Source organism: Platalea leucorodia (assembly GCF_965183815.1).
Source record: "Platalea leucorodia genome assembly, chromosome: 2".
Lineage (NCBI taxonomy): Eukaryota > Metazoa > Chordata > Aves > Pelecaniformes > Threskiornithidae > Platalea > Platalea leucorodia.
The window spans coordinates 12,484,841-12,502,093 of record NC_138824.1 but is presented as its reverse complement, the minus strand read 5'-3'; the positions used below and the strand labels follow the sequence as shown (position 1 = coordinate 12,502,093).

General features: G+C 38.5%; 1 protein-coding gene across 6 annotated transcripts; it reads left to right on the top strand.

The window, feature by feature from the left end:
- The first annotated feature begins 97 nt into the window (after positions 1 to 97).
- FAM76B (family with sequence similarity 76 member B) lies at positions 98 to 15,407 on the top strand. 6 transcript variants are annotated; one of them, XM_082332906.1, is made up of 11 exons: positions 98 to 285; positions 456 to 520; positions 839 to 893; positions 2,391 to 2,546; positions 3,492 to 3,688; positions 5,707 to 5,754; positions 5,959 to 6,039; positions 6,711 to 6,846; positions 9,948 to 10,049; positions 10,709 to 10,754; positions 15,333 to 15,407. In XM_082332906.1, exons 1-11 carry the CDS (start codon positions 181 to 183, stop codon positions 15,368 to 15,370), a joined length of 1,029 nt encoding a protein of 342 aa, XP_082189032.1. In that variant the 5' UTR covers positions 98 to 180; the 3' UTR covers positions 15,371 to 15,407. The 6 variants fall into 6 exon arrangements, with proteins under 6 accessions (XP_082189032.1, XP_082189031.1, XP_082189030.1 ...); XM_082332905.1 differs by lacking the exon at positions 15,333 to 15,407 and having other exon boundaries at positions 6,714 to 6,846; positions 10,709 to 13,242; XM_082332904.1 differs by lacking the exon at positions 15,333 to 15,407 and having other exon boundaries at positions 10,709 to 13,242.
- Positions 15,408 to 17,253: the final 1,846 nt, after the last annotated feature.

The following is a 17,253-nucleotide window of genomic DNA, read 5'->3' as shown; positions in this document are numbered from 1 at the left end:
GGGCGGCGCGGGCTCGGCGCGGGGCCTAGGGCGGCGGCGGGCCGCGCTTCACCGGCGGCGGGAAGGGGCGGGGGGCGGCTCCTCGGCGGCGGCCCAGGCAGCCGCTCCGGCCCTCGCCCCGGCACCTCCCTCTTCCCCTCCCTCGGCCCGCCCGTGTCCGCCCCGCCGGCCGCGGCGCGGATGGCGGCGGCGGCCGCGGCGGCCGCCCCGGCTCTTTATGCCTGCACCAAGTGTAACCAGCGCTACCCCTTCGAGGAGCTCTCCCAGGGCCAGCAGCTGTGCAAGGTGCGGGGGGCCGAGGCGCGGGGCAGCGCTCGCCGGGGCCGGCGCTCGGGCAGCCCCGGCGTCCCGGGGAGGAGGAGGAGGGTGGCGGCGGCGGCGGCGGCCGGGCGAGGCGGGTCTGAGGGCGTCGCGGCGCTGGCGGAGGGGGTAACGCCGCTCTGCTCCTCTCTCAGGAGTGCCGGATCGCCCACCCCATCGTGAAGTGCACCTACTGCCGCTCGGAGTTCCAGCAGGAGAGGTACGGGAGGGTCTCGTACGGCGGCGGGCGGGCGGGGGCCTGGGGAAGGAGCAGCGGTCCCGCGGGCGGGGCCCTTCGTGACGGCGGGGCAGGAACCCGCACCGGGGGAGAGGCCGGGAGGGCAGAACCGCCGCGGAGCAGCCGGCTGGGCCCCGGCGAGGCCGAGCTGTGGCGTAGAGGCAGCACAACGCTGCGTCTGGTCGCGTATCCTTAACCGCTGGTCGCAGGTTGCCCGCCTGTTTCCCGCTAATTGCGTGGGAAGGAACGGCCAGGTGCGTGCCGGTCGCTGGATTCAACACTGTGCCGTTTTGTCTTTAGCAAAACTAATACGATATGCAAGAAATGCGCCCAAAACGTGAAGCAGTTTGGAACGGTGAGTAGGCTCCTAGTTCTAAATATTAAAGTTAAGTTCATTCACGTTTTAAATTAAAAAAAAGTTCTCTTGCAACTAAACTTCTTATTTTCTCCTGGGGAAAAAAAAAAAAAAAATCACCTTTCAGAAAGGAGATGAAAATTACTGATGGCTCTTGATTTCCTTTGTGGCTTACAGTTTCTTCTTTCAAATTTAAATCCATTGTGATTATAAGTAGCTTAACAGTTATGAATAACTGCAATACAGCCATTCATAGTAAAAACAGTGTTTGTTCACTATATGCATGTCAAGTGATTCTTTGCATATTCTCATAAATGCACACTTGCCGGCGGAAAGACCGTTAACTGTCTGTGTTTTTAAATGACTGGTAAATGTGAAAATCTAATAATACCACATGCTTTACATTATGTAAGTCTTGAAATTTTTAAATGCATGTTAATCATGTTAAGCTATTAAGTAGAAAAGACGTTACGAGTATTAGCTGTATGCATGTTACTTTGCATTTTCTCATCTCATTCTTTAGCTTCGGTTCTGTTAGAAAAATGAATTTTTTTAATATATGAATACACACATTGTATCTGAGCACCCTGCAGATACTAGTTTACAGAAGGTATCAAGATAATCTTGTTGTGAAACAAAAGTGCTTATCTTCTATATCCTTGACATAAACCATATTGGGTGAAATTCAGCTTATTTGAGAAACGTAACAGCTGCTGGTATGTAGTCAGGCATTTTGTGAATGTAAATGTAAACTGAACCAAGAGCACTATTTCAAAAGCTTAAAACGTAGCAAAGTGAAGTGTAAGACAGATCCAACAATGTTTTGGTTTTTTTTTTATCAGTAGTTCATCAAAAAAAGGGACTGCATTGACAATAATCAGCCATTTCTAACCTATGAAAACTGACAGCAATTTTATTTTCCAGCAGCATATTATTCTAGTTGAGTGTATGATATCAAAGTTGGTAACCTGACCTGATGGTATCTGAAGTTGGGTTTTTTTAAGTTTCCTGCAGAATTGCAGGGATCGGGATACTAATCTTGGAGCTGTAGGGTTATCAAATCCCTGAGTAGTACAAGGGAGAGGGATGTTTTCAGAAACTGCCAGTCTAAAAAATGACTTGATTGGTCTTCTTCTAACTTTTTAAAGTAATTTCTTAATGGAAATGTCATCATATTTAAAAAAAATTAAAGCAGAGGCGCAGGGGTAGAGGTGTGTTAGAGACACCTCTACATTTGTGTCACGTTGTATGTGTTTCTTTCATTGAATATGTACTTGGGTTTTCATGGAAAGTCCAGACCATTTTTGACTATTGAAGGAGCATCATTTTAGGGGAAAAGTTTAGTACTGAAGACAGAAATGGTAGGAAAAAGGTTCTTTAAGGTAGGTTATAGGAAGCCCTGGTAGTTTAGAAGCATCATTGTGTGATTTGAAATACCTGTGTTGGTTACAGGAACTGCAAATGTATTAACTTTAGTTCAACTTACCTGTTTTTCAGCCCAAGCCTTGTCAGTATTGTAACATTATTGCAGCATTTATTGGCACAAAATGTCAGCGTTGCACCAACTCGGAGAAGAAGTACGGCCCACCTCAGACATGTGAACAGTGCAAACAGCAGTGTGCTTTTGATCGAAAAGAGGAGGGAAGAAGGAAGGTAGGCTTTGTTCCACAGCTGTGATGGCTTAGGCTGGCAACAGACAATGTTCCTTCGTAAGAGAAAGGTTAACAGCAATGTATCTTAAGTTCATTAATATTAGATTAAAGTTGCTCTGCTTTACAATATTTGAATTAAATTTTGCAACTTGTAATTGTTATGTTAGCTACTGAGCTAACTTACTTTAAATTAAATCGCTCTTTTTAAAAATAAGTTTAAGCGTTAGCTGACAGTCATAGCTGGGGAACAGAGGTTAAGCAGCTGAACAGTTCCTGGTGCTTTGATTTTTATTTTTTTTTTATCTTTGTTGTCCCATCTGTTGGATCTTATGTATGTCTGTAACTTGAGTCTGTCACGCTAACTCTTCTGATTTGCCTGCCTTGCCTTAACATACAGCACCAGAGAGGTAGACTGCTCTGAGCAGCCCTTTGTGTTCTGTTTTCTTAAATAGCTTTGGTGAGTGCCACTTTCTCATTCCAGAAGGTGCTGAGGAAATGACCTCAAAAGCCTCTTGCCTGAACCCAAGAATAATGCTGTTTTTACAGAAGAATTTACTTGGTACAAGTAATACGTTGGCTGGACATCTTGATTCTGCCTGGAATACGATGGGTTGAGAGAGGGTACATGGTGTCTAAACCAAAAATTATTTGTCCCTTTAAAAAGTTATTGTCAATTCTGTGATATAGAGCGAGTCCAACATTGGCTAAGACTGCTTTCTAGCGTAACTTTAAATGACAAAAAGAAGTGGAATAAGATTCACTTTACTAAAAGATAACGTGCATATGTTGGAGATGTGGTAGTGCTGTTTCATACCAAAGAGATGTCTGGATTTTTCCCAAAGATAACAGATGAAGTGAAACAAATTTTTCTTGCAAATATTGAAGTACATCTTTCTAGTGCGAGTATACCTGGAAAAAAAACCTGCTATGAATTATTTCCCAAAAGGTTGATGGAAAGTTGTTGTGTTGGCTCTGCACACTGTCCTACAAGAGAGTGCTACAGAAGACAAAAGAACAGAGGAAGAGCCTAGGATCTTCACATTCTAACTCCTCATCTTCATCTCTTACTGAGAAAGACCAGCATCATTCAAAACACCACCACCATCACCACCATCATCATCGTCACAGCAGCAGTCATCATAAGTAAGTATGTCAAAAATTAAAGTAGCTGTTGGTACCTCTTCCTCTTCTGTGTTCTGTTAGTACTGAGATCAAATCAAAGGAAATAAGAAATGCTGTTTGAAGTAGGGCATCAAAAGCAGTAGCAGAATGTTGTTCTTCCACGGTCTGTCAAAATCCTTGTATTCTTACAGTTTGGATGAAGGGAGGTCAGCAAAAAGCAGAAATTCTTGGTGATCATCAAACTAATTGATGTTAAAATTGGTAGCAAGTCTAGAAAAGAAACCCACAGAATGGCTACAGAGCAAGTTATTTAGGGATTAACTTGAGTTTGGCTTTCTAAGCAGTAACTGCTGTGTGATAACTGCTATTTTACATGCATTTACTATGGGTTAGAAGGTGTGTATTAGCAGTGAGCACAGAACGGCTACTTTGCTCAGAATCCTCACCCTGACATACTTCATCCTGACTTGTTTGTGTGCACATACTTGCAGTTAAATGGAGAAGCAAAAGCAACAGTGTTGGATCACTCTCAGTCTAGGACCAGTTTATATCTCTTTGCTAGTTTTTATACTGAGATCCTGCTGGAACACGCAGTTTGTGAGTGGCTGTTAGACATAGGAAAATCACACTGCCAGTTCAGTTACTGGCAGCCTGATAACATTTCACACAGTTTTGTCTGATCTTCTGCAGCTTTTCTCAGCATGCCATCTCTGGCCATCGATAAGCGGCATAGCAAATTTAATGTACATACTAGTTTATCTAGTTATAAATCCTGGGACTGATTTGGTTTTTATGCTAGTATAATAGTAGTCATAATTCTTATTTTCCTCAGTAGGCTTATGGCAGGGTAACTTTAGAACTACTTACTTTTTATTTTTGTGTTGGATAGTGCTGCAACGGTAATGACCCTGACCCCAGACACGCAAACACTTTCATTCTAAGCTTCGCTTTTCCAGTGCGTATAATTTTCTATTTTGACTGAAACTTGCTTGACTAAATGTGACTTAAAGACAGAAGCAAAATAAGCTGGAATGATATTGGGAATGAGGAGAATACTCCATACATACTTTCACTTAAAAAAAAGATGATTTGGGTTTTTTTAGGAATTTGAAGAGAAAATTATTCTTGTCACGTAGAGAGTCATTGTACTGTTCCTGTTCTCTCAAATCTCTGCTGCAAATCAAGTTACAGCAAGCTAAATCTAATGTAATGCATGTGGCAGAGATATAGTAAGGATTAAATGAAAAAAGTTAGCTCTACTACAGAATAGAGCTTCTAATATACTCAAGAGTTATGAAAGTAAGCATATCTCTATAAAGATCACGGTGTTCCTGGTTTGGCACCTTTTTTCTATCGGCTGCCATGGGTCCATTGCTTCTGGTCCAATAAACACAACTCTTCCCCTGTCCATTTCAGTTACGGTTAAGACGAGACAATAGAGACAATGAGACAGAAGTACAGATTCATTGAACTATTCCATTCAGTGCCATCTCCTACATTCTACCATTCCTATATCAATGGTGTTTATTAGTTGCTTTTGAAATTATTGAAAACAAATGTTTAGAGCTGAGAAGCAGTTATTTTCAGGGATCCAAAACTGAACTTTGCTCTTATGCCACCACATAAGCACCACTTCATATAATGTTCATATGGCAGAATGGGAATCCCTGGAATGCTGCTTTAGACCAGCTTGCTGAGTACAAGATTAGCAACATAAAGTTCACAAAAATTGGGATGTACCAGCAAAAAAGTTTAGCCATCAGTCTTGAAGTCTGACCCTTGTGTCTTACGATAGTGTAAACATTTAGCCAAGAAATATTTTTATAGCATCCTGACATAGTAAAGAGTGGTCACAAATATGACAGATCATACAGCTGAAAATTCATAATTGTTAACTTTATTTAAAAAAAAAAAACAATGGGGGGAGGCAGGGGTGGGCGGGCAGGCGAGGATTTTTCTGAAATACAGATACCATTCACATAAACTTTAGAAATAATGGCATGTTTGGTCGGTTACCAAGTACATTTCACATATTTCAGAATCAGCAGTCTGAGTCCAGAACAAGATCAGGGACTATGGAAACAGAGGTAAATATTATATTATTTATTAATTTCCTTTTAATTTATCTTGCAGTTTTCATTTAAAGGACTTTTTTTTTTTTTTCTTGCATTTCTGGCTAGTCTCTAGCATTCCAGCTAGGAGCATGAGTTAGTTATTTTACATGTACCAAATGGTGATATTAGAGAGTTATATAGTATGAGGCTTTAGGTTTACATTTTGTTTGATTTCAGCCATAAATCCTCTGCAGCTATTCAGAATGAAACTCCAAAGAAAAAACCCAAACTGGAATCCAAGCCATCAAATGGAGATAGGTAAAGTTATATTTTTGTAAAGCTGAGCCATTTCAACCAAATAGAGCACTGATTTGTGGCCAGTTGCCTTTTTTTTTTTTTTTTTTTTTTGGTCTGAAGAATGAGGGAGGTGAAACTATTGTCCAGCCAGGTTATTGGGTGGCATCTGAGTGCTGTCAGTTAACTAAATGACTTTATTGGCAGAAAACTGGCACTGTTTTCCTGCTTTTAAGCTGTTTGGGGCAAAATTAAATAAACCTTATGTGCAAGGCAACAGTTATCAACGAAAGACTATTCCCTGGCATCGGTGTTTTGTCAGTTAGATGCAGGGTTGAACCTGCTGCTTTAAGCTCACTAGTATCTCGAGAAGTCTTTCGGACCTTAATGTGTGAGACTGAATCTTTATTCTCTCTCTGGCCAAACAGTTGGAATAAAAGTAAAAGTGGCTGCTTCAGTCAAAAGGTATTTGTCCCCCTCAAAGCTAATACTTAATTATATTTCTGCAGGTGTATGTAATGTGTGCCATTAGTAAGGTAATTTGCCAGTTGCATCCATTTCTGTCAGGTACATACTTTTTTTGCATTAGTCCTTAAGGATGTTTGTGGAATTATTAATTATCCAATTTGAAATTTTAAAAAAGTACCGTTTTTTTTCTATTCATGTCATAAATAACTATTGTTTTTTATTTTTAGTAGCTCTATAAATCAGTCAGCAGACAGTGGAGGAACTGACAACTTTGTCCTCATAAGTCAGCTGAAAGAAGAAGTAATGTCACTTAAACGTCTTCTGCAGCAAAGAGATCAGACTATTTTAGAAAAAGATAAAAAGGTAAAAGTTGCACCTGCTTAATAAGAAGTTTATAATTTTGTTTTCTATTTTGTAGACTCCTAACAATGGCGAGATAAAACAAAAAGCGGATAATTTTTTTTTTATATATAGCAATTAATCAGATCTTACCATTTAAAGGACAAGTTTGGGACTTTTGTGTCATGAATATATTTTGGCTTTAAGTCAAAGAGGAATTCATCTTACCTTACTTCAGCCATCTAGAAACTAGCCATCTGGTTCACTGTTACTCAGGCTGCGTGCCACAGGTGATGGATAAAATGCCAGACAGTGGTTTGTATGTTTTACATATTCTAAACTGAGTCACGGCAAAGATCCCGGATACCTACATAGGCTGGTGGGCACACGAGATAAGAGGAGGATTAAGAGTAGTAGCCATTCTGAGTTTAGCATAGTTTTTGTTTAGTTTTGAACTAAAGCAACTATAGCCATAATTAATGAGTTGGTGTCCAAATTTACACGTACAGTGTATGAAAATTAAGTGTATTGATTTTAAGGGATGGTACCATATGTGTAGTATAGGTTATCAAGTCTTTGTGGATGGTCAGAGACTAGAAGAAAAGCTTGGATTAGACGCCTGGCAGTCAACAAAAATTGAGCGAAATAATCGGGCCCAGATAGCTGCAGTGAAACTCATACAAGAGATTCACCCATCAAACAACGCGATGACTAACAAGAAATGAGAAATAACTACAAATACGTACTTTGCTCTGCCTTTATTAGAGCGTATTTCTCTGCCATCTGATTGACTAGATGCTTTTAAGACACTGTCTGTAACAGTGGCTCTAGAATGTCTGCTCAGGACTGAGTAGTTATGGAATTGCATTAAAAATAAATTTACTATATTTTCAAGTAAAATTTTGACTACGAGTGCATGGTGGCCTATCAAAACACTGATGGTTAAGAAAGCTTCATTGATCCTGAAAGGAAAATGCATCCCCTTTTACACTGTAGTTCAGTATCTTCATTTCTACAGTTAAAGGTGGTGTGTAAAGGATACTGAACCTTTTTTCATTTATATCACTGTTATAATATACCTAGTGTTGGAAGTACTTGCTATTTCAAGCCTTTAAGCAGTTAATGTGAAAGAGCTGAACAGTCTGTCATGGATTCTCTTTAAGTATTTTCTTCAAAGGACAGACATTAAGGCCCTGGTCTCTCTCTTATAAAGCCAGTAGAAGATCATGAGTCAGTAGGAAATTCACTTATCTCTTTTTATATTTGATCTACGGGGCAAAGCTAACAAAAGGGTTAGGTAAGGAAATATCACCTACTTATGCATAACCGCTGCAGTAACTTGTTTTGTGCTGTTTCCATAGGGAGAACGTCTAATAATTGTAATATCCCCACTGCTAAAACTATTTATTTGACCTCAGAGTTCTTTGAACTTAAACACTCCTTCAGGCATGAATTACTCACTTTCAGAACGTTACTTACTTTCTCCAGCTGCTGGGGGGGAGTGAAAAGCTGAACACATCGTACAATGTTTGCATAGCTGAGAAATTTATGACAAATTAACGCACTGCAGACTTTTTGACTGCGAGATAGTAAATGTGGAGACATGTACTGGGGCAGAAGCCTGAGCCAGGCCTGCGGGAGATTCCTGTTAAGGTCGTGTCCCAAGATTTGTGTAGGGACAGCATTTGAACAGTTTGGAGCGCTTCAAAAGAAAAACCTCTGTAGTGTATAACGTATGGCAACAAAAACAACTCAGTACACCAGCTTTACAGACAATCCTCATTCATCATTTTTTTGTTGTGAGTCAAGATCTCAGCCATGTCATTTCCAGTGCTTATCGTTTGCAGCACTAGCCTTGTTTCGCTTTCTGGACAAAGTGTTAGTGAGACACCACGACGTTACCGTGGGGCCCTGAGACTTGATCATTAGGAAGGGACCACAATTTGCTGAGTGTTCACAGGTAGTGTGTTTGCTCACCTACTTGCATGCTTTACTATGGTGCGATATTACCACTAGGTTTTTTTGGTATTTAGTTTGTGGTGTGTGGTTTTGTACTGGATCTCCTGGAATTTACGACAGCTGTAAGTACACACCTTGTGCAACAGTCTGTGTGCAGTGAGGTATATATCCTTGTATCAAGATACCTGCACTTTATTTAGGACCGTTTGATTGACAGTTCTTTTGAATACCTTGTTTCACTACATGCGATTGGACACATACTAAGGTTGGTAATAGAGGTCTTGGTAGTCATTTTAGGAATGTATGCTCTGGTTTGTTATAGCGGGCTTCTTTGCTGGCAAAGAGGCTTCATTTCCTGATACATCCAAATTGACCAGAGAGGTTCAAACCAGCCAGGTGAATCTGGGATGCTTTGAGGAACTAAACTTTTTAAAAAAGTGGTTCCTGAAACTTCTGGGCCCATACACAACAAACTGTTAGTAGTTCACCCAGCTGCACATGCTTTGAGAAGAAGCATTCAGCTGCTTGGATAGAAGCATGTATCACCTGCCTTAGTGTGTGTCGTCTGGATCTCTGCCTGTCTCAGGAGAGACCCAGTGGCAGCACTACTACACCATACAGTCGGAATTAAATCAGAAGTTAAGTCGTTTTAATTACACATTTCTAATAACACAGTTTAATTCACTGTTGTGGATCGAGAAGCAGTGAAACTCTGGCATGTATACTTCTCTTTAGGACAAATTGTAGTATAAAAAGACTCAAAGGAATCCTTTCTGTTTTCTTTGTACGGACGATTTTTCGTGTGTTACCATAGCATATAACTGAAGAGACATAACTGAAGATTGTGATAAGTGTTTCACAGCTGAAAGAACAGCTAAGGTTATAAATCATTTGTCTTGTATTTGATTTTTTTTTTTGTTGAGGATTAACCTTCTTTATACCAAATCCTGAGCAAACAATATGATTATATAAGTACAGTTGTTTTCTTCATATAAAATAGACATAATTTTCAAGCTACTTCTCAAGTGCTGAGCTGTCAGTACTACAATAGTAAACAAATATAGTGTTTCCTGAGATTCCTGAGGCTTCTGTAAAGATTTCACAGATTGATTAGAAGATGTATACTGTAGCAGTCCAAGGAATCTTCATACAATTTGTGTTTTCAGTTGACAGAACTGAAGGCAGACTTCCAGTACCAGGAGTCTAACTTGAGGACAAAGATGAACAGTATGGAGAAAGCTCACAAGGAAACTGTGGAACAGTTGCAGGTGAGTAATTGCTAATCAATACTTGAGAAATACTTCAGATGCAATTATGTATTCAGGCTGTTCACTCACAGCAATGAAACAGTACCAAGTTCTTGAATGATCATTACCACGTTTAACTTAGGATGCGTTGTACAGCAGTTCTGCAGTCAACAGACAATCTCCATATGAATTAAGCTAACTGTAAGAATTGCTTTCTAACTTAAGAGATAGAGGCTTACCTCACATGCTTTCTCAAAGGTTATGTCATTTTTTGTGTCTGTTCTCCGATATTTAATCAGTTGTCAGTGTGCTATTGATCTGATTTAAGGGCTCAGCATTAACACAATTGGAAGTTAAATGTCTCTTGTTAAAGCATACGTTATCAGGAAGAAAGCCTGAATTAGTTGCCTTATAAATGACAGACTGAACAGATACTCAGTGCAATACCTCAGATACTGACTTGTGCAATACAGGAAGTGTGGTTACCTTTTCTGTTAAAGATGGAATGTGCATATCAGCAAGCATATACAAATCTTTGAACAGTGATCGTTATCATCTTTGAATATTCTCAGCATGCACGTTTTGAGAATTGTTTCATAAATGCAATGGGAAGTTAGTGCATGACACTACTGTCTGAGATGTTTCAATAATTCATAAAACTTTTCTTATCTCTGTTGCAGGCCAAAAACAGAGAACTGCTCAAACAGGTTGCGGCATTGTCAAAGGGTAAAAAGTTTGATAAAAGTGGGAGTATACTAACATCTCCTTGAGGAACTGGTTATTCGTGGGGTTTGCTACTCAGTCTAAATTTGAGTAATTCTGGGAAGCCCTTAAAATCCTGTGTAGTGGAAAAAATATTTTTGCACACCAGATTAGTTGGCATGTTTCCTACACATTTTTATAATTAATATGCAGCTTTTTTTAGTTACTGTTCAAATGAAATACTTCAACTGGCTTGAAGAATGTTTTTATTTTTTTGATATTGGAAACTTTTTGCCAGCAATAGTATTAAACAATTGCATAGAGAACATAGCAGTGCTCTCTCTAAAAGGACAACATGCAATAACAAACTAGGTGTACTTTTTACAAAGCAGCAACTGAGTCTTTTAAACTACACTGATGTCAGCCAAAAGTTTATGAATCTGCAGTGACACTGAACACTGGTTTCTGGCAACTGTTCTTTTACTTTGTATCAAAATATAAATTTGGAATGGAAATCATGGTGCTCTCAAGTGAAACTAAAAAAAGGCATATATGTATGTGTAAATACAACTGTAACGGTTATATTCTTAGTTATAACACGTAATTAGTGTTTTACATTCTTGTGATAGGGATTTACCGAAAGATTATCTATTGTACAGTAACAGAGGCAGTGTGGTTTTTGTAAGATTTACTGTAGATTTTTCTTGCAAGTGCCTTTCTCCAACTGTTTATTTATAGGAATGTTGGTATTTTGTACATAAGGTTTTTATGTTTTAAAATCATGTTTAATAAATGTTTTATGTAAATATAAATGTGTGTACAGAGGAATCTGAAACAAAGATCAAAGTGGCTAGTGCAGTGCTTGAAGCAGCATTAAGAGCTAGCTAATTGATGGACAGTGAGTATTGGCTTTAGATAACCTTTGTAGCTTGTGTCTGTGAGGTGTAGAATTTTGTTAGTGCTGCTCATGCCAAACACTTCCTGAACAAAACACGAAATGTTTTCTGCCACACTGGAGTTTAGTGGTTTGTTTATATTTTTTTCCCATTTGGCACAGCGCTAATTTTAATTCCATAGCAGACATTGTACTCCCAATGTTACATCCATAATTAGTGATATACACTCAAAGTTTTAAAAAAAAATTATTGCCCATTGTCTGATTTAATGTACTTAGTTGTAACTTATGGTGATTCTTCTTCATGAATTGCAAGATTCCCATCCCCCAGTAAAGATACACAATGAGAAAAGAGTAGCCAAAACTAATGGTCTTGAAATTAATTAAGGAAGTGGATGTGGTGTCAAAGGGTGGGTTGTTTTAATGTTTTGGGTAGATTTTGTTTCTAAATTACATCAGTTTAATTTTAGCTCTGCTCCTGAAGGACATTAGTCATATTCAGAAATTTCTATTAAACATAATTTAGTACACCCCAAGGTCTCGGTTCAGGAAGGTGAGTTACGAATCTGCATAAAGTGAAGTAGACTTACGTAAGTAAAGGTTTAGTTCAGCTCTGGGTACTGATTGGTAACAGGGTAACTGCCTGTATTTCAGTAAGCTTAATTAATTGTGTAGAATAAGCTACACACCTTTTAATTAAAGAACTAAAATCTAAAGTTCCTTGGCTGTCTGCCCATGTACTGAACTATGAACACCTTTTCAGTAGTTCAGACAAGTTCCAGCAATGACAGACTGCTGAACAATTTGAAAAAAATCAAGCTATCTTATTTTGTATGGTATACGTGTATTTTTATACCCTAAAATCTACTTTGTAGGTTTATAAATGCTCTTCTTTAAACTTGTTCAACTAGGGTAAAGAATGCTGCTATCCTTTGGGGATGTTACTATTTTTTTTAATATACAAATTTATGACTTTCATTAATTCAGAGTTAGTATTTTGATAATGTTTTTTTTCCAGTTAAATGGCGACCCATGTTTGGAAATGGTGACCCATGTTTGGTGAAATTGGTTTTAAAACACAGAAATGCATAGCAAATTGAAATGTTTGAATGAAGATCACTTAATGATATCTATTCAAGCTGCAGTAAGAACATTTTAAAGGAACAAACAGAAGTTCTATATCAGAAGCAATTAACTTTATAAATCCCAATCTGAAAAAAATTTTATGGGCTTCAAAGTGTTTAGTTCTAGTTAAATACCTGTGGGTTTTCTTCCATAATCTCATTTTTAACATGAATTTTTTAAAGTTGTGAACTAGCCAACTGAATCCCAGTCCTGAAAATAGTGTCCTGGAGCTGTAGAGTATTGACATAATAAACTGATGTTCTTTAAACGTGGATCTGCGAGGAGATTGTTGTACTGTATTGTGCTTTTTAGCCTGTTTCCAGATATTGATTAGCATTGACCAGTAATGGCCATTTTGGCTCAAGTTATTTATGTATTTTAAGCCTGTGAATATTGCGGCCCCCTTTTAGATAGTATGTCTAAATACGCGTTCTGCAGTGAAGCTATTCAGCTGTCCACATGTATAGACTATGGAAATACTGTACTGGCACACATCTGACCGTCAACATTTTGTACCTTTTCTAAATCCAATGTTTCACAATAAAATCTTGTCAAAACATTAATCTGTCCTTTTAAAATTATTCAGAAATTCATATTTCATGGTAATCCTTCACGCTATGTCACTCACTAAAAGTCTATGGCCAAAAAAAGGCAGAATTTAATATTTGCATTTAGTAGTTAGATTTCTGGGAAGACTGGACACCTTGGGCTGTCTACAAATTGTAACAAATTAGAGCTTCAAATTAATTTCTCTCAAGAAAATATTTTGGTTTTCTACAACAGGGTTATAATACATAGAAATATTTTCTTGTAGAGAAGAAGAAAAAAACTTTAAGGTTTAACTGAAATCTAGTGACATTTAATAAAGCCTTCAACAGGCTTTTAATATTCTGATTAACATCAGCACTCGTGTTTAAAAGTACCTCAGTTTCAGTCTTAGCTATAAGGTTGTTCTCCTTTACATACATTGTGTACAAGTTAGGCGATTCAGAGATTCGAAGTGATATTGATCATTTCTATGTCCGTTCCCTTCCTCGTGTCAGGAGGAGTTAGGCACCCACACCAACGTGCTGTCGGTCACGGTGGCTCCTAGTGTTTAGAGCACTTGTGCTGCAATTCGGAAATCTCATTTTATATTTTTCTCAGCAGTCAATCTTCATCTTTCCACAATCCAGCAGAATACTTCTGATTTAAAAATAAAAGTTCAGAATGAAGAAAAAAAAAAAACCAAACAAACAACAAACAAAACCCAAACCAAGAAGAGAGTAAGATTCTGTAGCTTTCTGGTCAAGGTAATTATCTAGAAAGGGTGAATCTTTTGAGTTTCAGAGCCCCGCTATTACAACAATGTATACTTTATATTAGCTATAGTAATGAATAATATGCTATTCTAATATTGAATTGTTCTTAGCCTCATTTTAATGCAAATTTGCATTGGCTTTGTTGAAGCCATTTATTTTTAAAGCCGAAAGCAAGTCAAAACCATGTGTGGTACCTAGTTTAGATACAGCTTCCATGTGACGCATGCAAAACTTGTGTAGCTGGCCATGGAACAGATTGACTCCCTGAAAGAGATTTGCATCACTTGAAGCAAATTTCCTTAAAGACTTAAATTGATATAACCTGTGTACAGGCACTTAGGCAGTTCTTAATGGTCTTCAGTAGCTTCAGAAGCTCTGAACCCACATGGATTTTTTTGAAAACACTGAAGTTTATGATTGCGAACTGTAATCTTAACTAACCCTGTAAGATGGAGTAAAAGCTGTTCTTGTCATTTTTGTTACTTCAAGTGAGTTACTAAAACATTGATTCAGTTGAAAATACTGCAATAGAAGATACATTTTCTCATATATTATGTGCAATTCCTTTAGCTTCCCTCATGGAAAAGGTATTGATATACGTTGAATCCCACAGAAGAAGTAGGGGGAATCAGGCAAGAGGATTATTGAGGTGGAAAGAGGAGATTTTTGAGGTGCTCCTGGGGAAAGAAGGAGGCTAATCGAGGTGTAAGGGCTAACGGGGAAGAGAAACCTCTGAGATACCATGTTACGCATTTAAGTGATGTACTGAATCCCATGGTTGGGTTTTTTCCAAGACACACATTATCTGTGTATGTTTAAAGATGGCAACTCTCTAGGGTAAAATGCAGCATTGCTTAAGGGAGTTTTTGTTTGTTTTTCTTTTACTGATACTAGAGTCCAAATTTGAGAAATGAACAGAATAAACAGCTTGATTAAATTGAAATATAAAGATGTACAATATAAAATCCATTTTATAAGCAGTTAGCCATGCTGTTTAGGCCTAGAAAAAATAGGTAAAACTGTAAGAGAGTACTGTATACCATTGCCACAGCTGGGTAATGGTGCAAGTTTCAACATATGACTTGAACTTTCTCTCTGTTCTCACACGCTAGACAGAAATTGTCCTTGAAGATAGGTCACTCACCAGCCTGTGAATCATTGACATCTTCCCTTGCTTTAACCCAAAGACAAAACAAGTCTGGATTTGCCTGTTTACCTTTAAAATGTTCATTGTAGTATGCTGGCACTGTTCTAACTGACCTTCTGGCAATTTCTCCGCAGTATCTCTCCTGGTGGGTGAAGGCAATTTTGCGTTTTGACTGAAGGGTGTTTAAGTACCACGGACGCCGATGTGCTAAACAAGCCAGATGAAAGTACAGATTTGTTTGTAGAGTGTAGATTTTCCTTCTGCTAAGGCTTTCTGACTCTTGCAGTACTGGGATAAATTCATTTATTTTCAATTGTCAATTGGAAAATAGGCATTCCAGCTTCTGAAGAATACCAAAGGCTGAAGATAAACCTGCATCATCTTTGCATACAAAAGGCCAGTCTTAGAGGCATAAGCAGAAGACTGCTTTTACAGTTTTGATTGCAGAGGGCTTGTGGACAAACAAAAATAAATTGGACCAAGAAATAGGTCAGAGTTGCTTTGGACCACGGTGATCTTCTTACACGTTGGGTCACAGGAATGTGATGTGTTCCTACCATGGCTTCTGCAGGTACTGGAATTTGCAGCCTCAGTTGATTTTTACCTCCAGTTGTAACCCCCTCCTTTTTTAGTAAGTTATAGCAATTTATTTTGAACTGAATGCTGAAAACCTGAAGATGTTTTCCCTTATTTGAATCAACAGATAAATGTGTTTTGCTTTCTTTCAATAAAAGATGTAGCGCATTCACAATTTATCCTTCGTCAGGTGCATCAACTCATGCCTCTTCATTTTATGGAAATCTTGAAGGTCAGTTGTCTTTATAAATGTTCCTTGGGAAACTTTTTAAGCTTTCTTAGACAACTCTTTGCATAGTGGTTTACTTTTTGCAGAATCACATGTGTTAATTTCCCCTTACGTTTGTATGCTCACAATTCCACTGCAGCATGAATGATAGAATTCTTTCCTGGAATGTTTTTCTCCAGCTGTGGTCTGCTCTTGAAAATATTTTGTGACTATGTTGATTAGAATTCAACTTATAAAAATTTATTATCAACTAATAACAATGTATTGAACCAATTTACTAACAGAAAAGTGTCTTTTTCAGATAGAGATTACTTATTTTGTTGGATGTGAATGTAAAGTGAGGTATTTTCCTTCATTTAAGGAGGAGAACTGTACCACTTAAATTAGTGTGTTTACAGGTATGATGTGTTAGAACATAAAAAACCTTCCAAAAAGGGGACGAGTTGTAAGGCTGTATTTGCTAGCATAACTTACATCACTGCTGAAAGGCTGATACGTTAATCTCCCTGACCGCACTGAAGCAGTCTAGTAGCGCTCACGCAACCTGTTGCTGTGCTGTAGTTGCACGGCATGTTACCAAATGCAGCCAGGAACGGTAATTTCAATCATTCCTTCAGGATCTACAAGAATTTACTTGCTGGTCACTTACCTGATCCAGGGTGCAGCATGCATTAAAGTTATATCTTGTTACAAAAGTTAAGTTCTTAAAGTTCTATCTTATTATAACAACATCCACGAAAGTGGAGTGAGCATTCAATTCTTCCTCTTACTGGAAAGGTATGAGGTTATCTTGCGTAAAAAAAACAAATTGCCTTGCAAGATGCAGTTGAAACTTCATTCCTGCGTTCCTTGGTTGAAGATACTTCAGTCTTTCTCCTGTAGCAAATCTGCTCCAGTTTTTAGGGTGTGATTAGTAGTCCATAGTGCTTTTGCCTCTCGTTTTGCATTAAAGGTAATGATATGCAAAGATTTTTTTTAAAGCAAACATACGTTTGGATCTTGTTTACCAAAAGTGATGGAATGAACCTGATCCCTTACTTCCTAAATGCTAAAAGAGAAAAGAGAGCTAAATAGGAATGGCTGCCTACATAAGTTTAGCCACTAGATGCTGCTTAAACCACAGAGTTTCTCAGAAGTATATGCTGGAAGTGTTTTCTGCGCACCATCCGGCATCCACAGTGGGTAGCTGGTCCTGTGCAAATACGACACTGATGCTAAAATGAGAATATCCTAAATAATGAAATAGTTGT

What these genes read in the sequence shown, in the direction of transcription:
- FAM76B (XM_082332904.1), top strand. Translation starts at nt 181, where the DNA reads ATGGCGGCGGCGGCCGCGGCGGCCGCCCCGGCTCTTTATGCCTGCACC. An exon ending in ACGTGAAGCAGTTTGGAACG is followed by an intron (nt 894 to 2,390) that starts GTGAGTAGGCTC and finishes CCTGTTTTTCAG; the next exon opens with CCCAAGCCTTGTCAGTATTG. An exon ending in AAGAGGAGGGAAGAAGGAAG is followed by an intron (nt 2,547 to 3,491) that starts GTAGGCTTTGTT and finishes ATTTCCCAAAAG; the next exon opens with GTTGATGGAAAGTTGTTGTG.